We start from the raw sequence: 25,579 nt of genomic DNA on the forward strand, positions 1-25,579 counted from the left end.
AACTCAAAATGGTATTAAATGGACCTGAAGCTCAGAGCTACGCCTGTGTATTCAAAAGCACAGGTCAATTGGAGCAAAATAAAGCAGGTAAACACACTTGTACGTATCAGACATGACGAGACAGAGACATATTGGCACGCTACCTTAGCCTGGATAGGGAACCTCACTCCAATCAGTGCACCGGTGCGTTATATATTGCACTCTACACTCTGTATGTACTCCAACAGCGCCTTTAACAGTTATTCTTTTTGAGCGGCGGTTGAACATGAACACAGACTAACTCAAGATGGCATTAAATGGACCTGAAGCTCAGAGCTACGCCTGTGTATTCAAAAGCACAAGTCAATTGGAGCAAAATAAAGCAGGTAAACACACTTGTACGTATCAGACATGACGAGACAGAGACGTATTGGCACGCTACCTTAGCCTGGATAGGGAACCTCGCTCCAATCAGTGCACCAGTGTGTGATACATTGCACTCTATTGCACAAATTTAAGTTAAATTCTGTTCCCTCTTGGTAGAAACAAAGGGGTCCCAACCAGATGTGCTTAGGGTGGGATTTTTCCTCATCTTGATCCGACTGAACAATATGCAAATATGGAGGCAAAGGAACATCCACTTTGAGACCACAATGCTCAGCAATCAAAAACCACAAAAACTTCTCTCCCCTGAGTCTCCGCCACTCTAACCGCCTCGCTCCGTCACTCTGCCTTAAGACCACCGCTCTTATAGGCTGCACTGAATGCATTAGCAACCCGAAGACAGAAGACCCCCGCGCCATTTGGCCATCTAAGACAGGCACCTTCTCTGCAGACTTTGTGGCCCCACGCCTGACACCACCTCCCGTCACGGCGCACCCCGCGTTCTCTTTCCTGCGCCCCAGGAAGCAAATTATAGCCACAAAGTCGGCGTCCGTCAGCAGGCAGTGTCGCAGGAAGCTGGGCTGTGATTAAAATGCTGCATGGTCAGTGACACCATGGGGGGGCGGGTTTGGTTCTGGCATGTTTCCACATGCCAGAAGGGTTACCATCGCAACACCGGTCATGGAGAGAGTCACCACACCACACACCCAGACAACAGGCGCGCACGTTCAGGACAATCATAATAACGGGACTTGACAGCCAAATCCCAACGCTGATCCAATTTATTTGGAGATTTTCCGAACAATTAATGGAAATAAAAATAACCCTGTTAAGGGTCACCATCATAAAACCCTTCAATTGAACAAGCTATGTTTATTTTAGTCAAATATCCACATTCAGGGCTGCACGGTGGACGTGTGGTTAGTGCGCAGACCTCACAGCTAAGAGACTTGAGTTCGATTCCACCCTCAGGAGTGGAGTTTCGCGTGGGTTTTCTCCGGGTACTCCGGTTTCCTCCCACATTCCAAAAAAACATGCTAGGTTAATTAGCGACTCCAAATTGTCCATAGGTATGAATGTGAGTGTGAATGGTTGTTTGTCTATATGTGCCCTGTGATTGGCTGGCCACCGGTCCAGGGTGTACCCCGCCTCTCGCCCGAAGACAGCTGGGATAGGCAAGATAGCAAGTGTAAAAAGAAGTTAACCACAGTTCACACTGAGACGCAAAAATATCAAAACCCTCCCTGTTCCCCTGAACGGGGCACATCTGCAAAAACTCAGTGCTCTGCCTTTTCTGAGGGTGTACTGCAAAAAAAGCCTGTCAAAAGTCCTCTACATCAGGGGTCCCCAACTGCCGGGCCGGGGACCAGTACCGGTCCGTGGCGCATTTGTTCCCGGGCCAGGCCGCACAGAAATAATAAATAATTTATTAACGACTCACTGTCTTCCATTAAACCTAGATGGGGCTATCTTGTGTCAACGAAACGAGCTCAGGCCTCGGTTATATTTTCCCTGCACTTCATGGGTGTGCTGGAGCCTATCCCAGCTGTCTTTGGGTGAGAGGCGGGGTACACCCTGGACTGGTGACCAGCCAATCACAGGGCACATATAGAAAAACAACCATTCACACTCACATTCATACCTATGGACAATTTGGAGTCGTTAATTTAACCTAGCATGTTTTTGGAATGTGGGAGGAACGAGATAGAAAGTCGAAATTATGAGATAAAAAGTCAAAATTACGAGATAAAAAGTTAAAATTACGAGATAAGAAAGTCAAAATTATGAGATAGAGAGTCGAAATTACAAGGTAAAAAGTCAAAATTACAAGATAAAAAGTCGAAGTTACGAAATAGAAAGTCCAAATTACGAGATACAAAGTCGAAAAATGGTCACGGGGGTGCTGGAGCCTATCCCAGCTGTCTTCGGGCGAGAGGCGGGGTACACCCTGGACTGGTGGCCAGCCAATCAATCACAGGGCACATATAGACAAACAACCATTCACACTCACATTCATACCTATGGACAATTTGGAGTCGCTAATTAACCTAGCATGTTTTTGGAATGTGGGAGGAAACCGGAGTACCCGGAGAAAACCCACGCATGCACGGGGAGAACATGCAAGGGTGGAATTGAACCCTGGTCATGCACGGGGAGAACATGCAAGGGTGGAATTGAACCCTGGTCATGCACGGGGAGAACATGCAAGGGTGGAATTGAACCCTGGTCATGCACGGGGAGAACATGCAAGGGTGGAATTGAACCCTGGTCATGCACGGGGAGAACATGCAAGGGTGGAATTGAACCCTGGTCTCCTAGTTGTGAGGTCTGTGCGCTAACCACTCGACCGTCGTGCCGCCCTTCCATGCACTTAACATTTGCTTATTTTATATTTGCGGTATTTTTCTGCCACATATTGCCGGTCCATGAAAAAAAGACCCAAATCACATCGGTCCGTGTTGCAAAAAGATTAGGGACCCCTGGTCCACATATCAGGATTATGAAAGATCCTCCATATAACAGAAGCACTCTTGCTATTTTTGAGAAGCGACTGCAAAAATGTTAGTCAAAGCTTCTCTATAGCGCTGTTGTTTTTTAAGAATCTACTGCAAAATAAAAATAATCAAAGATCCTCTCCGTATGACAGGAGGACCTATTGCAAAAATGCTATTCAAAGATCATTACTAAGACAAGGAAGACACAAATCAGTGTCAAAAATCAGCACACCAACTTTAGAGGTCTATTTGATCCGCAGTTTTTGGTTGAATGATGCGACATTACAAATGATTCCACTTTGGAAGTCTTTAAACTTGTTTGTTTTTCCCCGAAAAGAAGCCAGCAGCAATGGAGCGCAGCCACCAATCATTCTCCAAGCAGGTCATGTGACTTGGCCCACCAAAAAAAAAAAAAAACGACCCCCCCCCCTCCCTTGACAGGCTGCGTGGAATATTAGCCGAGATTTACAGCCCTCAATTCTGCAGCCTCAGAAACATGCTGATGTCGAGTAATCCCCCGCCCTTTTTTTTTTTTTGGCGTGTGAAGTTGGCCGACGTTTTAATGATCCATTTACTAAACTTTTACACCTGCGAAGATAAGTTTTTTTTTTTTTTTTTTTTTTTTTATAGCTCGGTGCGCCCGCGAGATCTCAACCCTACCTGTTACTCAAGCCAACAGCCTTTATTAGCGCTTGAAAAAACATACGAGCGCCGCAATTAACATTTATCACAGTGTTTATCAAAGCATTATCGCGGCAGAAGGGAGGAGTGGGGGCGGGGGTTGGGGGGGGGGGGGGGGGTTGGGGTTTTGGGCGGGGAGGGATACAATATGTCAACATCAAGAGTCTAACCGCATGATTGCCCCTGCAGCAATTTACAGGAACAGCAACTGCCTCTTTTTGCACAGCCTGCTTTGTGCAAAAGAAAGAGTCTGAATCACCTTTTATAGACAAAATTTTTTTTTTTTTTTTTTTAAAAGCACACACTGCTTAAACGGCAAAGAAACTCAGGCACGTAACAGGAAGTTATGCTGATAAATTAGCATCAGATGTTGTGAAAGCTCCAAGTACCAAGGATGGACATGGAAATAATAGTTTTTGAAGATCAAGAAAAATATGTATCCATTCATCTCTAGTCTTTTTTTCACATTTCTTTCTGTGTGAACCAGAAATTAAAGAGGCAGAACCTGGAACCTGAAGCTCAGAGCTACACTTCCTGATATAAATGCAGCCCTAAGAAAGTTAAGTCATCCTTATTGCTCAGAAATATTGATTTCAGCCGGAAAGTACAGGAGCTGATCGGACACTGATGTATTCACACGCTAACTTTTCCAGCCAGGGGAACCCCACTCCATTCATTTTCCAAAATTTAAAATATTTAAAAATTTAAAAAAATTAAAAAATTTAAAATATTTTAAAAAAATTAAAAAAAATTTAAAAATTTAAAAATATTAGGAAAGCAGGAAGTGAACAAATGTAACAGTTACTGATTGTAAAAGTACCAGATGGAGGGGTAGGATTTAATAAGCTTTGCTTCTTCCTACTCCTTTTGGAACTGTGAATTGATTATGGGATGCACTCAATTGTAATCTGATGCATGTTCAAATGAAACACTGATGTACTCACATGCTAACTTTTCCAGCCAGGGGAACCCCACTCCAATCATTTTCCAAAATTTAAAATATTTAAAAATTTAAAAATGAAAAAAATGAGAAAAAAAAATGAAAAAAAAAATAAAAAAAAATAAAAAAATTAAAAAATTTAAACATTTAAAAATTTAAACATTTAAAAATATTAGGAAAGCAGGAAGTGAACAAATGTAACAGTTACTGATTGTAAAAGTACCAGATGGAGGGGTAGGATTTAATAAGCTTTGCTTCTTCCTACTCCTTTTGGACATGTGGAACTGGGAACTGATTATGGGATGCACTCAATTGTAATCTGATGCATGTTCAAATGAAATAAAACCATTACCATTACCATTTATGCAATAAACAAATGTTATGTGATTCTTTGTATGCATTAAAATGTAAAACACAAGAAGAGGGTCAAGACGCCTTCTTCTGCTGCAGTCAATAAACTCCACTTTGGGACGCAGCTTTTCCAAAGGATGAGCTGTGGTTTGGAATGGAGAGGAGTCAGACTGTCGCTTGGCCCCGATCTACAGGTGCCCGCCGCCTGCCAAAAGTGACAAATTAGCCCCTCTGAATATTCAAAGTAAAGCCGGCTTCCAAAAGAAAGGCTGAAATGACACGTCTCATTTCCACGAGCTTGTTTGGATGCGCTTGGATGTCTCGGCTCTGTCCTCGAAGGAAGTGAGTCATCTCTGGAGAGGCGCAACGTTCTCACACGTGTCACCGGTTAATGGAAAGCAGGGCGGATTAGACGAGCCCAGACGACTTGGTGGCAGCCAGCCTGCCTGCGGGTTTAAGTATGGTGCGCGCTACGCGGGTCTGGAGGGTCTTTAACAATTAGTCAAAGTCGTCGCTGGCAGAGACCGACTTCAGACGCCAGCTTGGAGTGCACGTGGGAGGAAGTCTACCTCCGGGGCACCGGCAAAGTGACAGGTACTTCAACCTTTCAGCGGCGCAGACAAATGAAAGGAAACACTTTCACTTGACAATGTCAATGTCAAAACCGCAAGTCAGACCTTGAAGGGTCCCTCTTTGAACTCATTTGTTGATCACAAGACTGTCGGCTTCCTCTTGAAGACAAAGATTCTCATTTGTCCCTCGCTCATGGGAGCAGAGTTTTAATCAGGGATAGGCATTTGACTACATTTCCTTGGTGGACGATGGGAAAAATTGACTGTCAAATAAATCAGTTGGGATCTTTGGTCTGAACTCCCATTTTTAATGCCAGTGTAATATTGAGAAGTCTGTTGTGAAATGTTGAAGCACCTTGGATTTCTGTATGAATTTGTTCTAAAAAGTGCAACAAAAATCGTAAAGTACAAAAACCGAGGCAATTTCTTTAGGAACAAATCAAATCCAGACACCAAAAATTGCATTTTAATTGAGAATAATTATAGTTTTTACGAGGGTTGGGCGATATTTTTTAATTTTAATTAAAAATGTAATTTTCATTATATGGCTTAAGGCTACTAGATTTAAAAATTTTTAAAAAATTTAATAAAAAAAAATTACATTAAAAAATAAAAAATGTAAAAATAAATTTATTTTTAAATTTTTAAATTTTTAATTTTTAATTTTGTAGTTTTTGTAATTTTTGTAATTTTTGTAATTTTTGTAATTTTTGTAATTTTTAAATTTTACAAAGTATGAGGTGATATGACCATACAATGACAATAATTACACTCGGGACATGTTTTATATAGATATATATTTTCTTTTTTAATAAAACTAGACTTGTGAATGGCGTATAGAAGGGTTTAGATCAGGGGTGTCAAACATACGGCCCGCGGGCCGGAACCGGCCCCCAAGGAGGTTCGATCAGGCCCGCAGGATAATTTGAAAGTGGACTGTTCATACAACTCCATAAATTTTCAGTATATATTGTATGTGTATGTATGTTTCATGTATGAAGTTTACAGATTTACAGGACAGGCGAACACTTTCTTCATTACACATTTAAAATCACTCTCCTTAGTTTGTAAGGTGTACGCAGGGATTACATTTAGATTTTATATGCGTATGTGTAAGTGGTTTAAAAATCCCTTTCTTTAAAAGTCTCATTTAATCTTAAAGTGCATTACTATATTTTTCAGTACCAATTAAAGTTTTGTGCCTTTGTACAATCAGTGGGATCAGTTGCAATGCATATTTGTGAATGATAAAAGTAAATTGCACATTTGTCTAAGGAAATATGAGGTGTTTCATAAAATGTTTTGTAAAAGGATAGTTCATTAAATTTCAATATTTTCCTAATGTTCCTAATGTGCTTCTTTACACCAAAACAAAGGAAAGACATGATATTTTGGTTATTTATAGCAGAGTATGGTATAATTTTAATGGTCCGGCCCACTTGACATCTCCCTAGGCCGTATGTGGCCCACGATGCGAAATGAGTTTGACACCCCTGGTTTTTAGATTCTGTTCCACAGATGGCGCTAATGCACACCAAAGCTCCTTGCCAACCAACAATAAACAACAGAAGAAGAAAAACACCAGGAAGAAGAACGCAGTCTGACAACTTTCCGATTGAACGGGTACAAGATACCTCAATCGGATTGGGGAAAGGAATATTCCACCCCTGGGAATCCCATTATATATTCATTGGGATTGGCACTTTTCTTTGGGAATGACGTGTATAAAAAGGTTGAATAAACCAAATAATACAATTGGAATATTTGGGTCCATGTATACATGGATAAAGGTACCCAAAACAGAAACACTGCAACTTGGCAATCATTGCGATAAAACTGTAAACTGATCGCTTTCAACTATCTGAACTCACATTTCCTGCACCTTGTAACCATGTCAAGTGTTCATGTTCCCCAAATGAGTGCCCCCCCAGCCCCCACCCCACGGTGCCAAGGTGGCTATATCATCTTCTTTTACGCCGCATACTCAGTCATCCACACGGGAGGCGTGTTTGGCGCAGACTTCCTGCCAGCCACAAGCCACCACCTCTATAAACATCCGTCACATCTGACCTTTTAACTGCGCGCACCTAAAAAATCTCTAATTACAAAGCGAGTAAACACAGCGTCAGAAATAGACGCTCCAACTACTGTACGCGAACACGCCAGAGCGAGAGGCACGTTTCTATTCATAGCAGGCTGGAATTAATGGCTTGTGTCACAGCCGGGCCATAATGAACTTGGGAGCAGCACGCATGACCAAGATGCAACATGTAATTAAATCACATAAGCACTAACATTTTTGTTTAAATGACGTCCGAAGGGAGAAAAAAAAAAAAACACCCTCAAATGGTCGTGCGTGTGCTCTGCTCGTACGGTTCATTTGGTCAGGAGTGAAACTCTGCATTGAATATAACATAAAAATATATTTTTTTTAGAGAATTATAGGTTTATACGCAAAAAAATATTAATGTCGAATAGATTAAACTGAGACTTTGTCCCCATGACGGGTGTTATTCTTGGACTATCGATTTCGTGCAACAATACGGTTTGTTACGTGCAATATGGTACAAAAACATGCAATATTTTGCAGACAGTTTTTGACAAAAATGATTTTTTTAGAGAATTATAGGTTTATACGCAAAAAAATATTAATGACGTATAGATTAAACTGAGACTTTGTCCCCATGATGGGTGTTTTCCTTGGGCTCTCGATTTCATGGAACGATAAGATTTGTTACGTGCAATATGGTACAAAAACAGAGGCAATATTTTGCAGACAGTTTTTGACTAAAATGAATTTTTTAGAGAATTATGGTTTTATACGCAAAAAAATATTAATGACGTATAGATTAAACTGAGACTTTGTCCCCATGACGGGTGTTTTCCTTGGACTCTCAATTTCGTGGAACGATACGATTTGTTACGTGCAATATGATACAAAAACAGAGGAAATATTTTGCAGACCATTTTTGACTAAAATGATGTTTTTAGAGAATTATGGGTTTATACGCAAAAAAATATTAATGACGTATAGATTGAACTCGATGCCGACTCTGAGACTGTCCCCATGACAGGTGTTTTCCTTGGACTCTCGATTACGTGGAACGGTACGATTTGTTACGTGCAATATGGTACAAAAACAGAGGGTTTATATGCAAAAAAATATTAATGACGTATAAATTGAACTCTATGCCGACTCTGAGACTTTGTCCCCATGACGGGTGTTTTCCTTGGGCTCTCGATTTCGTGGAACGATACGATTTGTTACGTGCAATATGGTACAAAAACAGAGGCAATATTTTGTAGACAGTTTTTGACTAAAATTATTTTTTTAGAGAATTATGGGTTTATACGCAAAAAAATATTAATGTCGAATAGATTGAACTCGATGCCGACTCGCAGACTTTGTCCCCATGACGGGTGTTTTCCTTGGACTCTCGATTTCGTGGAACGGTACGGTTTGTTACGTGCAATATGGTACAAAAACAGAGGCAATATTCACAATTCCCTCAATGAAGTACCGGTAGCACTCGTGCAGCCTCAGACCATCCTTTACTGTAAACAAGACACAATTTCCTTGATACTCACTTGCTGTATTGACTGAAACAACTGATTGAGGTGCTTTGCTGGGGTTTGAAAATAAATATAACAGACTGCTTGGCAAAATCGAGGAAGTTCATGCAGTAAGCTAACCCCATAATGATGGAGTGATTAAGCTAACTTAGCTGGGAAAGGCATGGGCTAAGACGTCTAAAACGATGGGCGTTGCATTTGTTAAGTCTATAGTATATTCTTTAAAATAGGGAATAATTACACACTAACTTTAGCACTAACTATACCGTGTAAAAATGTGACGGAAATTGAACCAGAGGTTTTTTTTTTAGTATGAGTCACACTTTTTTTCATAGGTTGGCTGTTCCTGCGACTTATACTCCAGAGCGACTTATAAATGAAAAAAGTGTTTATGTTCCATAAACACTGGGCACCTTTTGTGTTCATGTTTATTTTTTGTGTAGCTGAATAAGCATTGTGTTAGCATATCTTACACCTATTCAGCCTGTTCTCTATTCTTTTATTGGTAGAACTTGCCTTCCAAGAGGATGTAATGTCTGTTTTGGTCAAGTAGTTCAAATAAATTACCTGCAAAAAATGCAACTTATACTCCAGTGCGACTTATGTATGTTTTTTTATACCTAATTATGCATTTTTGGCCTTGTGCGACTTATGTATGGTTTTTTTCTACCTAATTCTGCATTTTTGGCCTCGTGCGACGTATACTTCGGTGCGACTTATGTATGTTTTTTTTCTACCTAATTATGCATTTTTGGCCTTGTGCGACTTATACTCCGGAGCGACTTATAAATTGAAAAAAAAATGTTTGTTACCTGCAAAAAATGTGACTTGTGCGACTTATACTCCGGAGCGACTTATGAATGAAAAAACAGTTTTTGTTACATAAACACTGGACTGGTTAATTGGCGACTCCAAATTGTCCATAGGTATGAATGTGAGTGTGAATGGTTGTTTGTCTATATGTGCCCTGGGATTGGCTGGCCACCAGTCCAGAGTGTACCCCGCTAGGATAGGCTCCAGCACCCCCCCTCGACCCTTGTGAGCGGTAGAAAGCGGTAAAAAATGAATGAATATTACCGGTACTCAGGTTATGTACACAACTATTGTCGAATCATGTGGAATGACCTTTATTGCCATATTGAATATCAGCGGATTACTTGATTAATTGAAATAATTTTGAGATTAATTGAGAAAGAAAATAATGTTTAGCTGCAGCCCCCAAAATGTTAGAGATGCAAAAGAACAGCCATCATGCTTTTGTGTGTAAGACAGCGTGGCTCCTGGGGCGGAAATTAAAGGTGTGTGTGTGGCGCTCCCGTCGTGGCACCGCCGATCTCGTCTTGTGTGTGTGTGTGTGTGTGTGTGTGTGTGTGTGCGCTCGGTGCTCATTTTAATCACCCACTTAAAAGGCTCTGCTCAAGTGGGTGTTTAAGTGTTTAAACCCTGAATAATTCTCCCTTGTTTGTTTACCGCGCCCCCCCCCCTTCCCCCCCACCATCCCCTCACTTGTGGATTGCGTTCCGGCCCGTCGTGTAAATGCTGAATAATTTCTCCAAAGTGGCTGCTGAACATCTCCATAAAATGGTCCCTCTTGAGATGATGCATGCAAACGTATGCAAACGTCTTCAAGTTTGTCTCATTCCAACGTGGGCGACTCTTGCCGTGGTTGCTGTTTTTTTTTTTTCCTTCTTCTCTACGGAGGCCAAAAGGCCACCTGAGGTAGAATCAAAGAAGCGCGCTAAGGTAAACAGATCCGGGAGAGCATTGTGGCGGCGGTTCCTCAGCTCTTCCTGTGGCGCCAGGCCTGGATTGTCTGCTAGGGGATGTTTTGCGAGGAAGGGAAGATAAACAGAGGAGCTCAAATGAAGGCTGTCCGTCCTCGCCTCTGCTGGAGTGTTTATGCTCCACAGGTGCCCGAGTGTGGACGCTGGAAATGAAGATGATGAACCCTGTGCTCCCTTCAAAAGACCTTTGACCCCGTCCCCTCTTATTCATCCTCCATTTGCGTCATTAATGGCTGTGGAGGGTTGAAGCAAAGTGATGGCATCCAAATCATTCTGATGTCGTTAAGGTTAGGGACCTACATTTTTGGGGTGGTTTTAAGTCAAACCAGGTACTTTTAAAAATCTTTTTAAACATAAATGCACAAATGCCTACAATTATGCATGTAAAGTATATCATAAAGTGTAACATTTTGTTTGTAATCACCAATTCATTAAAATATTTAGTCAGTGGCTACCACATTAGCTACAATTTCCAAGCTTAATCTAAAATATTCAGTTTCTCAATCCACACAGCTATCAAATACCGTATTTTCTGGACTATAAGTCGCTCCGGAGTATAAGTCGCACAAGGCAAAAAAAACGTAATTAGGTAGAAAAAAAAACATACATAAGTCGCACTGGAGTATAAGTGGCATTTTTTGCGGGTAATTTATTTGAACTACTTGACCAAAACAGACATTACGTCCTCTTGGAAGGCAAGTTCTACCAATAAAAGAATAGAGAACAGGCTGAATAGGTGTAAGATATGCTAACACAATGCTTATTCAGCTACACAAAAAATAAACATGAACACAAAAGGTGTCCAGTGTTTATGGAACATAAACACTTTTTTCATTTATAAGTCGCTCTGGAGTATAAGTCGCAGGAACAGCCAACCTAGGAAAAAAAGTGTGACTTATAGTCCGGAAAATTCGGTATATATACCGACTATAAGTTGCACTGGAGTATAAGTCGCACAAGGCCAAAAATGCATAATTAGGTAGAAAAAAAACATACATAAGTCGCACTGGAGTATAAGTCGCACAAGGCCAAAAATTCATAATTAAGTAGAAAAAAAACATACATAAGTTGTACTGGAGTATAAGTCGCATTTTTTGCAGGTAACAAACGTTTTTTTTTTCATTTATAAGTCGCTCCGGAGTATAAGTCGCACAAGGCTAAAAATGCATAATTAGGTAGAAAAAAACATACATATGTCGCACAAGGCCAAAAATGCATAATTAGGTAGAAAAAAAACATACATAAGTCGTACTGGAGTATAAGTTGCATTTTTTGCGGGTAAACAGTTTTTTTAATTTATAAGTCACTCTGGAGTATAAGTCACACAAGGCCAAAAATGCATAATTAGGTAGAAAAAAACATACATAAGTCGCACAAGGCCAAAAATGCATAATTAGGTAGAAAAAAAACATACATAAGTCGCACTGGAGTATAAGTCGCAGGAACAGCCAACCTATGAAAATAAGTACGACTTACAGTCTGAAAAATACGGTATGTCCGTATTTTCCGGACTGTAAGTCGCTCCGGAGTATAAGTCGCACAAGGCTAAAAATGCATAATTATGTAGAAAAAAAACATACATAAGTCGCACTGGAGTATAAGTCGCACAAGGCCAAAAATGCATAATTAAGTAGAAAAAAAACATACATAAGTTGTACTGGAGTATAAGTCGCATTTTTTGCAGGTAACAAAATTTTTTTTTTTCATTTATAAGTCGCTCCGGAGTATAAGTCGCACAAGGCTAAAAATGCATAATTATGTAGAAAAAAAACATACATAAGTCGCACTGGAGTATAAGTCGCACAAGGCCAAAAATTCATAATTAAGTAGAAAAAAAAACATACATAAGTCGTACTGGAGTATAAGTCGCACACGGCCAAAAATGCATAATTAAGTAGAAAAAAAACATACATAAGTCGTACTGGAGTATAAGTTGCATTTTTTGCGGGTAAACAGTTTTTTTTAATTTATAAGTCACTCTGGAGTATAAGTCACACAAGGCCAAAAATGCATAATTAGGTAGAAAAAAAACATACATAAGTCGCACTGGAGTATAAGTCGCAGGAAAAGCCAACCTATGAAAATAAGTACGACTTATAGTCTGAAAAATACGGTATGTCCGTATTTTCCGGACTGTAAGTCGCTCCGGGGTATAAGTCGCACAAGGCTAAAAATGCATAATTATGTAGAAAAAAACATACATAAGTCGCACTGGAGTATAAGTCGCATTTTTTGCAGGTAACAAACAGTTTTTTTTCATTTATAAGTCGCACTGGAGTATAAGTCGCACACGGCCAAAAATGCATAATTAGGTAGAAAAAAACATACATAAGTCATACTGGAGTATAAGTAAAATTTTTTGCGGGTAACACAGTTTTTTCATTTATAAGTCGCTCTGGAGTATAAGTCGCAGGAATAGCCAACCTATGGGGAAAAAAGTGCGACTTATAGTCCGGAAAATACGGTAACTGGATTAATTCCAGTACATATGTAAAGCGATGTATATTGTGCAGTTTTGAGCGTGTATACCCTGCATACTTTAGAAAGTACTTTACAGTGACACCACCAGCTACCTGCGTGGCATGAATATTACAGCGTTTTCATGCGTTTTGACCGTTTTTACCCTGTCGTCTGCATGCTAAAAACCCTTCCCATTGTCGCTCGATCACTGCCAAGTGAAAAGACTCTTTCACGGTTTGGAGTTTTCTTCTCAGGGTTTGTGTGCAGGAGGAAAATGTGCAGCCTGTGAAAGAGTTCTCCTCCAAAGAAAGTTGCAGTGGAACTTATCCCCAGTCTGCCTGTTCTTTTTTTTTTTTTTTTTTTGAGGAAAAAGGTCTTTCAGACATGTTCCCCTCAGCCTCCAAACGCGATAAAAGACAGGTTTGGCACCCCCTTTTTTTTTTTTTTTTTTTTTGCTGTTGTGTTTGTCAGCTTGACAAAGCCAAGGACCTTGGTCTGGATGCTGAAAGCACCTTTCAAATGCAGACTCCTCTTCCTCTCCCTTTTTGTCCGATTCCCACCTCCTCCACCACCGGCTGGCCTCTTGTGCATGCTGGTGTGACGTATGGCCCTCTCCCAGCAGGCTCGACCCTCCCTGTGATCCCAAGGGACGACGGCCTGTTGTTGCTCTTTGAAGAAAAAAAAAACGGGGGTAGGGGCGGGCGGGGGTACAAAGTTTGGAGGCACATTCTAAAAGGGAAGAAAAGCCTTGAGCCTTTAGGGCGGAGGGGTAGCACCTGGCCGGAGAGGGGCTGTGTGATTCTTAAAAGAAGCGTTCCCATGAGAGGATGGAGTGGAGGTCTTTAGGCTGCTCTTGAATGCGGGTGGGTCGCTTTGGTCGCATGCAATTGTTTTTCTTTTACTAAACCACCTAAAATTGCTTATTTGTTAATGTTTTCGGCAAATTCATCAGATACCACACTGTAATTGCTTATTCAAAAAAAAATGCTCAATGGTCAAACAATAATTTGTTGAGTTGAGAAAAATACACAGAGAAATGGAACCACTAGATCAGGGGTCTCAAACACGCGGCTCTACAATTAGCTGGTACTGAGCAAGCTAGCCCAGGTACGTTGTAAAACTTAATATTAAAAACAAAATTGACTTCTTGACTTGGCTTTAAACGTGGTCTCTACAGCTTTTAGCATGATAGCTTAGCCGTGCTAAGCTAAGACAGCCAAAGTCAACATAGCACTAAACGCTCATCTCCAAATAATCCCGGCTAACATATCATCTCTACGCTTGCTAGCATGGCTTCATCATGCTAAGATAAGTTAGCCATGGCTACAAGTACAAAGATTATGAATTGACACTTTAGCTAATCTTCTATTTAAGAAGTTGTCGAAATCTCATGATAGCTTCATTGTACTGAGCTAAGCTTGCTAGCCAAGGTGACATAATTGTCCAGTCAAAAAACATAAACATTCAAACTAAATCAAGTTAATCTTGTGTTTAAGTGTCAGAAGTTGGCGTTAAAATAGTCTCTACAGCTGGTAGCACGGCTAAGCTAAGACAGCCAAAGCCAACATGCACTAAACCAGGGGTCTCAAACACGCGGCTCGCGGGCCAAATGTGGCCCGCAGGACACTAGTTTGAGGCCCCCCGCCTTGATATGAAAGTTTAATGTCAGTGCGGCCCGCGCAAGTTTGATATGGATGCTGTATGGTATCATGTACCCAGAAAAAATTATTATGTTTGATTAATGTTCATGTTAAAGGTTAAATAACTGTTAATAGTTATCCTCCCTGTCCGTGTGGAAGTGGTAAGTTTTTGGCGCTTTAAGTTTAAAGGAAATAACTTGAAGGCTACCGTTTAGGTCGCTAGCTCTCGCTAGTTTGCGAGTTAGCATGTGTCTCAAGACCCTGCAGTTGCGCAATATGTTGTAAATAAAAAGAGTATAAATGTGACTATAGTCGTGTTTTGTCATGTCTACAGGGCTCTAATAATGCTTTGTTGTTTTTAATCTGAAAAAAATAATTTGTCTACCCACCAACTATATGTGGTTTATATAATAAGTTTTTATTATTTGCCGATTATTATTATTATATTTATTTATTTATTTCTGATTGATTGATTTTCTTTATTCTTGATTTATTTATTTTTCATCTTATTTTGTGTAGAAAAATAAAAAGTAAGATATTTGAGAACATGTCTTATCAGAGCTTTTCTTGAAGAAAATCTAAACCAAGGCGAAGTTTATTCATTTTTCTGTTTTTAATAAATGCGTTTTTTTGTGGGGTTTTTTTTGGAAAACCTGATGCGGCCCAGTCTCGCCCAGACCCTAGCGAGTTTGAGACCCCTGAATTAGACCATGTTGGCAGGGACGCCATGATGGATGTTTTCGTAGTCAAACGATCGCTGATTGGTTGATAGCGAACAAGAACGGGTGTAGGTAAAACGCGGACTGTGTACTACGGACCGCGGTCTAAATAAATAAACGATTCTGATTGGTCCATTTCAAGATTTGCGAGGATTGGTTTGCAAATTACCAGCGGAATTACGCAGTCCGTGTTTTACCAACACCCAACAAGAACCACTTAAAAAAAAACTCTTCGGATTTACCCGAATTTTGTTTCAACTTGCCCCGGGCCATCGGTACATCGTTATTGTCGAGTATGTTATTATTACAGTAATTGGTTGATTCCAGACCCGACTATGAGAAGTGAATTTAGGCAAAGTAGGAATCCTTGGTTTTAAATGGAGTATCTGTTTAAAATAACATATTCATGACTTACTAAATACGTTTTTTTGTTTGTTTTTTTTTTAACATTAGAGCTCTGTGGACACCTTTACCATCTTGGACTGACCCACAAATAATTGCAGATAATATGATAATATAGACAATGTTATTGTCAATATTATTTGAAGAGCTTGCAACCAAAAGGCGCTAAATCCAATTTTCACTAAGTTGCATGTTTTTCATGAGTTTAATAGACCTCTGTCATGTGTATCCAAATCACATATTTTGGTCTTGAAAGCATTTTAAAAAACATGAAAAAAAGTGATATGAAATGTATGCTTTCAACCAAAAGGCGCTATTTCCATTTCAGATTTCAACCAAAACAAGCTAAATCCCTTTCTTTATCCTTTATTCTGATTGGCCCAAGTTTCCCATCTATTGATAATCTGACCAATCAGAGAGAAGAATACAATTGGCACTGCACATACAGAAAGCCAGTATCAGTGCGCATCCTGTTTTGTTTGTGTACATTAAGTACACGTATGATAGTTACAGTATGTTATGCAATTCAGGAGAACACAAATTGTGTTTTTACAGTATTCTGTAACATGGAAGTTTTTTTTACGCCATAAAAGGCATGTCTCTACCTTGACACCTCCAACTTTCATGAGAAACATTATTTTACTTGTACTAAAAAACATACAATGGAAAGAGTTTGGAATGAGATGATTTTTGTCACTGTCACCTTCATGGTGCAGTCAAATATGAGCACTGCTTTTAATAAAATTTTTATTAATTTAATTAATAATAATGATTTTGTATTGTATGTTGAGAATGGCTTCTGTGTTGTAATTATTTGATTAGCATAGCACATTAAAGCACCTTACATTCTTTTACAACAATGCCATTGAAGAAGTTAAAGGTGACTTCAAATTTATTTCAGCCAAAAGGCGCTAAATCCGAAAAAAAATTAATTAAAAAAATATATATAAAATACATGGTGTGTGCAGGATTTTTATAGCATGCATTTTTATGACCTATATTGATAGCTCTTTCATTTGCAATATAGACTTGATGACCAAATAAATTGATATGTGCGTAATTAAAAATCATTGATTTTCTCGAAATCAGTCAAAACGGATTTAGCGCCTTTTGGTTGCAAGCTCTTCATTTTCAGACTGTCATTCTGTCATCTGTGTCATTTTCATAGTTCATAGTGGATATTGACAAAAAAAAAGGAGAAATAACCTGGAAGTTCATATTGTGTCCATGCAGATATCACTTTAATGTAACTTTGTTTAGCGTGTTCAAAGCACTCATACGCTCTCATAGTTATCACATTTGTGCTTCTTTTGAACTAAAAAAAATGTATGCAGTGTATTGTTTTGATTCATTTTGCACACGCATGTGTGTCTGCTTCACAGTCAGATATCATCCGGATGCATGCCAAGAGATCAAAGTCTTCTGCGGGGAATGTGCGCGGAATCTTTAGAGGATTAGCAGCTGGGATTGTGCTTTTTTTTTTTTTTTTTTTTGTTTTCTCCCAATATGCGCCTTGTGGAGTTTTTGGATAGCATCCTATCAACGTGTCTCTCATCGCACAGCAAAAAAAAAAACTGAGGGGATTGGCATTCATTTCCCGATATTTCCAATGGAATTCCCGGATTCCTTAGATGCCTGGCATGTTTCCATGAATGAGAAAGTTGATTTTGCCTGAGAAAAGTAGGTATACTGACTATACTCCGCTATGCACTGAAAATGCGTCAACACACACACCCATTATTGTCAACACTCGAGCATAGTAGTGGTAGCACCATTCAGGGACTGGGTCCGGGACGGCATGAGTGCTGCTAGTACTGGTGGAGCTGTGGTTCATTGGAACAACATGAATTCATATATTGTGACACGAAAGCACAGCATGATCCCATGAGGGTTCCCTCACTCAGTTCATTCTGCTATAGAACCAACACGCCCAGATGTTGAGATAGATACCTCTTGTCATCCAGCCTGTTTGGTGGAGAGAGAGGAGGAAAACAAGTATGCACATCAATATATCGAGTCCGGCAAAATGATCAAACAGGCCTAATATGAGTGCTGCCGTCACAGGGGGAGATGCGGTTCATTGAGGGGACACATGAGTTCAAACATATACAGTAGCGTTTCCATGAGTTTTTCTCTTTCCGAATGGAATCTTTCCGAAAGAAATGGTATACATGGAAAGGAATATTCCAATCTCTTGTCTACATGCGCCGCTATTATAAATCAACCAGAATAGTCAATGGGGCATGCCCAGTAAAATGTAAACATCAACTTTTTTGACACCCAAGTCACATCAAAGTCACCATTGAAATTGTCCGTACCAACAAAACTAGCAAGGTTTGTGTCATACCAACAGTGAAGCATGGTGGTGGTGGCAGCGTCACGGTCGAGGGGCGGCTGCATGAGCGCTGCCGATACAAGGATAGCAGTGGTTCATTGAAGGGAAACATGAATTCCAACATCTACTGTGACATCTACTTGTCTTCTTGACTCTAAATAAGATATAAGGGCATGCAGCGGCATGGCGGCCGAGTGGTTAGCGCGCAGACCTCACAGGTAGAAGACCAGGGTTCAATCCCACCCTCGGCCATCCCTGTGTGGATTTTGCATGTTTTCCCGTGGGTTTTCTACGGGTACTCCGGTTTCCTCCCACATTCCAAAAACATGCTAGGTTAATGAGCGACTCCAAATTTTCCACAGGTATGAATGTGAGTGTGAATGGTTGTTTGTCTATATGTGCCCTGTGATTGGCTGGCCACCAGTCCAGGGTGTACCCCACCTCTCGCTCGAAGACAGCTGGGATAGGCTCCAGCGTCTTTTAGAGTCTTGGCAACAGTCGAGTATATGGGCGTGGTAGCATCATGGTCTGGGGGCTGCATGAGTGCTACCAGCACGAGGGGAGCCGCCGTTCATTGAGGAGAAACATGAATTCAAACATGTGCTGTGAGATTCTGAAGCGGAGAGGGCATGATCCCCTCCCTTCACTTTGGAGGAGGGGGGGCCTCCAGTGTCACAGTGAACACCCCCCCCCTCTCTTTCAAACGCCGTCTCGTTTCATCCAACCAACACTAGGCCACCGAGTAAACGCACCAAGCAGATGGGAGTCTGCGAGGGCAGAAGGGGGAGCCACTGAGGGGGGGGGGGTGATTTTAAAAGAAAAGTGGGTGAAACAAGGTTTTTTTTGTAATCAATGAAAGGATGCAATAAAAGTAAAGTAGGATATCACATCAGAGAGTTTTGGAAGCGGAGAGTGGAGTCCTCATGGGATATTCAATATCCGCATAACATTTGATACTTAAGGGCGGGGCAGAGAGCAGGCTGCACACGGGGTATCACATGACCCCGATGTCATATGTCAAGACCCACCTGCCAACACCGCTCATAGTGACCTCACTGAGCCTTCAAGCTTACACTCGCATTAACGCCTATGGTGCAAAACCATTCAAAATGTCCACTAGCTTGCAAAAAATCACATCATAATAGACAGCGGATTCATGCGAGTAGTGAAAGCATAAGAGAGACGTTGGCGTTGTTTACATGCACGTAATCTATGCCCAATGGCTACACTATCTTATCGAAAATACTAGATCATAAAGCAGTGTCATAAAATTTACTTTCCTTTAAAAAAAAAAAAACAGCCTGCATCTCAGCCCTATGTTTTTGGTGACAAAGCATATTTTTATGTTTTTTTTTTTTTTATTATTTCTTCTGGTACCCTTTTTCCTGTAATATTATTTTATTTTATTTTTATTTTTTTTAGTTTTTCCCTCTAACAAAAAACCTAACTATATATTATATATATATTATAAATTAAAAACTATATTATATATTGTAAATAAAAATGTAAAAAAAAATATTTATTTTTATTTATTATATATATATATGTAAATTCAATAAAAATTTATAATAAAAATATATATATACATTATATATTAACATTTATTTAAAAAAATGTACCCAGCCTAATTTTACCAAAATTGCGACTTTTTTTTGTTTTGTTAGTTTTTCCCTCTAACAAAAACCCTAACTATATATAATATATATATATTTTTTTTATTATTTCATTACTTTCACCGCAAAATATGTACAAATTTTACCCAGCCTAATTTTACCAAAATTATGACTTTTTTTGTTTTGTTAGTTTTTCCCTCTAACAAAACCCAAACTATATATATATATATATTTTTTTTTTTTTTTTTTCATTATTTCATTACTTTCAACTTAAAATATTAAAACATTTTACCCAGCCTAATTTTACCTAAATTGCGACTTTTTTTTGTTTTGTTAGTTTTTCCCTCTAACAAAAACCCAAACTATATATTATATATATTAGAAATTAAAAATTATATATATATATATATATATATATATATATATATATATATATATATATATTATAAATTAAAATGTATTATATATATTATTGCATATATTATTATATATATATTATATTATATATATATATTCCCACATTCCAAAAACATGCTAGGTTAATTAGCGACTCCAAATTGTCCATAGGTATGAATGTGAGTGTGAATGGTTGTTTGTCTATATGTGCCCTGTGATTGGCTGGCCACCAGTCCAGGGTGTACCCCGCCTCTTGCCGGAAGACAGCTGGGATAGGCTCCAGCATCCCCCGCGACCCTTGTGAGGACAAACGGTAGAAAATGAATGAATGTATATTAAAATTATAAATTTACTGGTCTTTTTTTCCCCATTTTTACTGTTTCTTGTTAAATTTTCCGAATGTGCTGTGGGCCAATAGGTAAACAGCCACAGGATGTGAATGGCCGCCGTGGTCTACATCCTCTACATCCACATGTGCTTGTGTCGCTTGCCACTACAACGACGAGGGACGTCCTGACCCACATTTTTTTGGCTTCTCATGCAATCAATGTCGGAACCAGACATTTTTCATTGAGGTGGCCAAGGTGAGACCATTACTTACACAGGGGTGGCAAAAGGTTCATTCATGGAATGTCTAGATGGCCAGTAAGTGACCGAAGATGGCGATGGCCACTGTTGGCCACTATGTAGCACCACCACTGCAGGCATGGAAAGAAGGGGTAACTACCGCGCTAGCTACACAGCCGATCCAAAATCAAACTATGTTGCGTTTTCTTCTTCTTCTTGCGGGTGGCGGGAATCAAGGTAACCAGTTCTAAGAGGCGTTACCTCACCTAGCATGTTGGAAGTGCGGAGCAGAGTTATAGCATTATAGGGAAATCTTGTAGCCGAAACTGATATTAGCTTCAAAATACAGCGGATCGGCAGCCAATCCCTGATACCAACATTGGTTAAATAAATAAAAATAAATAAACAAAATACAAATAAAAATGAAAAAAAAGAATTCTCTTCCTGATGCAATGAAAAAACAAAAAATTACTTCTAAAAAAAATTAATAAATAAAAATAAACAAAATACAAATAAAAACAAAAAAGACCTCTCTTCCTGATGCAATGAAAAGACAAAAAATGACCTCTAAAAATATTAAATAAATAAATAAATAAAATAAACAAAATAAAAATTAAAAAAAGACTTCTCTTCCTGATGCAATGAGAAGACAAAAAATGACTTCTAAAAAAAAATTGAAAATAAATAAATAAAAATAAATGAACAAAATACAAATAAAAAAAAGACTTCTCTTCCTGATGCAATGAAAAGACAAAAAATGCCTTCTAAAATTTTTTTATAAATAAATAAAAACAAATAAACAAAATACAAATAAAAATAAAAAAATAAAAACATGTAAAATTATAGCATATAAAAAAATACAGAAAATTTGTCAATATCCAATAAACGTGATGAAAATCAAATATCAAATAATATGAATATCAAATAATAGAAACAACAGAAAATTATTTGCCTTGATGCTAACTACGACTAACTGTGCTAACTTTTCATACGATAGCGCCATCATCAGCTTGACTACTTTTATTTATTTTATTTTTTTTGTAAATTTCAAGCTGCATGTTAAATCTTTATTTATCCAAATGCTACACTTTTTAACAGAGGAAAGTTTGTGATGCAGCATAACAGTTTTTTTCCAGGAAATAATCTTTAAACGACAAGAAAAACAAAAAAATATCGCCTTGTTAACAATATCGTGATATATCGTATTGTGATACGTATCGTATCGTAAGATTCTTGCCAATACACACCGCTACTAACTACACTACTAACAGTGCTTTGAACTGACTTAAATATTCCGAACCAGGCTAGGGATTTAACCGTACGCGGTCAACAGTTGCGATAAAACAACCATGACAAATACCTCAAACGACTTTAGACTGGTGGTGGATTAGTAGAAAGTTTGTCTTGTGTCCCCCCCAATAAAGACCCCTATCACAAAGAACCCAGCATGTGAACTTGTATCTGCCCGCACGACGTGAACTTTAACACAGCCGCCCCCGCATGAGCGCACGTCTTAGTGTGTCATAAAAAAAAAAAACAAAGAATGTTTTGAATTCTTCTTTAAAAAAAAGGAACGCCACACATCACATCGGTCTTGCAGGCTGCGTACAATAGATAGACACATTTCTACTCTCCGAGAGTGGGTGGGGGGGGAAAAAAAAATCTCTTTTTCCCTTCACCACCATCGGCCACCGATTCCTGCATCGTTTACAGGACGGCACCGCGAACCAAAGAGGATTAAAGCTCCTCTGAAGCAATTCCAAAAGGATTTCCCCCCCTCCACTTGACAACAACAACAGCGGTTGTGTTCACGGCAAAGCCAAAAAAAAATAATAAACAACAGCATGACCAACATTCCTCCTCCGGCTTTGCTTTTACGATCCTCACGTCACCAGACTGTCACCCTACAATGCTTTCAAGTCAAGCTTGATCTATTGTTGCCTTAAAAAAAAACAACAAAAAAAAAAACAAACAAGACCTGAACTGGGCTAAAAACCAATATTTGATCCCAGAGAGAGACCAACAGACCATTACAATGAAAACAAACCCGAGTAAAGACAATCTAATGAGGTCCAACAGAACAGTTGCATCAACAATTCTGACATTTTGCAGCAGACGAGTGTGTCGTCATGATGGCCGTTTGCTTGTTCACCAGCAGAATTATGCAAAACACGACTTAACCTATTTCTGTGAAACTTTGTGTAGGAGTGAAGCACGGGCCAAATAAGAATTCATTACATTTTGGATTGAATCCGCGAAATTGTGTTTTTGATGCATGCAAAATGTGAAGAGTACATACTTTTAATTGTACATTGTGTTATGGGTAAGCAAAAATCTAGTATTTTTTTGTTGTTTCATCAAAAACAATTCATGCTGTCACTGTGCAGTATGTCGTCCAATTAAATCTGGTGATAATCAAGTATCTTCGTATTTTTATTTGTGGTTATTTTTATCTGAAAACAACCAAATGACGTTTTGTCACGTGTCAATGTTACAAAAATCATATGGGGCATACTGTTCATTCGAGGGTGCGTTATAATCGGTAAAAAAAATTTGTTATCATGCAAAAAAATACAAATATACTTGTCATTTGATAGAAATTAGTAGCTGTCGATTTAAATCTGACAAAAAATTTTAAAAATGAACTCCAGGAGGAACAAAATAATTTTTCTTGTTTACGATTAAACAAACATCAAGCATCTCTGATCTTTATTTTTGGTTGTTTTTCTCTGAAAAGCAACAAAAAAATTGCAAAAATTTGTAGGATGCTTAAATTAAAAAAAATAAATAATTAAATAAAATAAATTAATTAAATAAATTAAATAATAGTAAATATTCACAATCACAGTAATGTTCAGATTACTGAGGGTAATTTTGGATGTAATATTTTTTTTAAAATGGAAGTGGCATGAGAGTCACCCAACAATGTTACAAAAATCGTATGGGGCATACTGTTCATTCGAGGGTGCATTACAATCGGTTATATTTTTTATTTTTTTTAATACAAAAAAAATACAAAAATACTTGTTATTTGATAGAAATTTGTAGCTGTCGATTTAAATCGGACAAAAAAAATAAAAAATATTTTTTCTTGTTTACGATTAAACAAACATCAAGCATCTCTGATCTTTGTTTTTGGTTGTTTTTCTCTGAAAAGCAAGAAAAAAAAATTGCAAAATTTGTAGGATGCTTAAATTACAATAAAAATTAAACTTGACAAAAAATAAAGTATCTCCAAATTTTTTAATTTTTTTTGTTTAGATCCAAAGAAACGACACAAATTATATTAATCAGTACAGATAAGTACTATATATGTACTATATGCGGTATGCGGATGTGAACAGCACCAGGTAATAGTGTCAAACTTGTAGCACCGCATACTGGAACAACTGAAGGTATAACCAGGAGTAAATATTCACATCCACAGTAATGTTCACATTACTGAAGGTAATTTTGAATGTAATATTAAAAAAATGAAAGTGGCATGAGAGTCACCCAACAATGGGAACCAAAAAAAAATCACTGCAAATACAAATCAGAAAATATTTCAAAGTCCTCCACAGTGAGATGGTGTACAGTTAAGAGTATGTGTGTCACATTGTGATTTAAAAAAAAAAACAAAAAACTTCATGCACAAGCAAGAAAGCTGCACAAAAAGTGGGAACTCACCCGGGTGCCCAAAGCGCACTTGGTCTTCAGGTGACAGTCTTGTTTCACCAGCCAGTCATCCAGTCCCTTCCGAGCCAAACAGGCATTAACTACAAAGCTGTCGCCTGCAACAAAACACAAATTTTGTTGTTTTTTTTTTTCTTAATGGAGGAGGGGTGGGTGTCCATGCACATGTAGTCCACAAGCACCCCCTCCATTTCCCTCTTGTGAGCCCCTTCAAAGTGACCCAAATGCTTCCCCCTTAAAAGTGCTCTTACCTTCTGGGCTCTCCCTCGCTTTGCAAATAGTGGCTTTAAAAATAAAATTTAAAAAAAGTGGAAAAGAGAAAAGAGAGGACACAATGAACAACTACTACAACGCCAGGACTGATACTAATAAAAACAAACAAAAAGCTCACCATGTTTCGAGTGCAGTTTACCCATCTCTTGGCATCGGCGCACACCATCAGACGAATAATAGTCCAAAGAAGAGGAACCGTAAATGGCCACAAAAAGAGAAGAGACGAGAACGAGGGGGTAGATATATCCGTAAAGAGTCCGCGGAAAGAAGCGAGGAAGGCGGGTAGGAGCAAACACGTCCGCACGGCTGGAGAGCAAACGAGCCTCTGCTGTGATGCTAGGACCTCCCGTAAAATAGGGGGTTGAATATTTCCGGTTAGCGTCTTTCAGAATAAAACTACTTCCGAAAAAGATAGCTCCCTACTCTAGTTCATTGGTGTCTAAAATATTTCTACTAAGGGCTGCATATTGATAAATTAAATACATTGAAATGTAATTTTCGATTTAATTTTTTTTACAATAGGTACTTTTGTTGCTCAGCGTGGTGAAATAATAAATTTGTTAAAGATTTGTTGCTGTCAAAGCAAATGGAAAGGAAGTACTTGGGTGGGTGTTATCTGAAAAACAACAAAAGATTACTTCTAAAAAAATAAATAAATAAAATTTAAAAAAAAATTAAAATAAAAAAGACTTCTCTTCCTGATGCAATGAAAAGAAAAACATGAAAAATTATAGCATATA

At 38.7% G+C, this 25,579-nt stretch overlaps 1 protein-coding gene across 1 annotated transcript in view; it reads right to left on the minus strand.

Moving 5' to 3' along the window:
* The window catches only part of nkd1 (NKD inhibitor of WNT signaling pathway 1), a 54,266-nt gene extending 29,003 nt beyond the window's left edge, over positions 1–25,263 (minus strand). Inside the window, exons 1-3 of the mRNA XM_058089021.1 lie at positions 24,958–25,263; positions 24,818–24,850; positions 24,561–24,664 (exon numbers count right to left, since the gene is read on the minus strand). Coding sequence (XP_057945004.1) covers positions 24,561–24,664; positions 24,818–24,850; positions 24,958–24,982 — 162 coding nt within the window. The 5' untranslated portion in view covers positions 24,983–25,263. The remainder of the gene's footprint in view (positions 1–24,560; positions 24,665–24,817; positions 24,851–24,957) is intronic.
* Between the last annotated feature and the right edge of the window lie 316 nt (positions 25,264–25,579).

The sequence above is a fragment of the Doryrhamphus excisus genome, chromosome 12, assembly GCF_030265055.1.
Source record: "Doryrhamphus excisus isolate RoL2022-K1 chromosome 12, RoL_Dexc_1.0, whole genome shotgun sequence".
Taxonomy (NCBI): Eukaryota; Metazoa; Chordata; class Actinopteri; order Syngnathiformes; family Syngnathidae; genus Doryrhamphus; species Doryrhamphus excisus.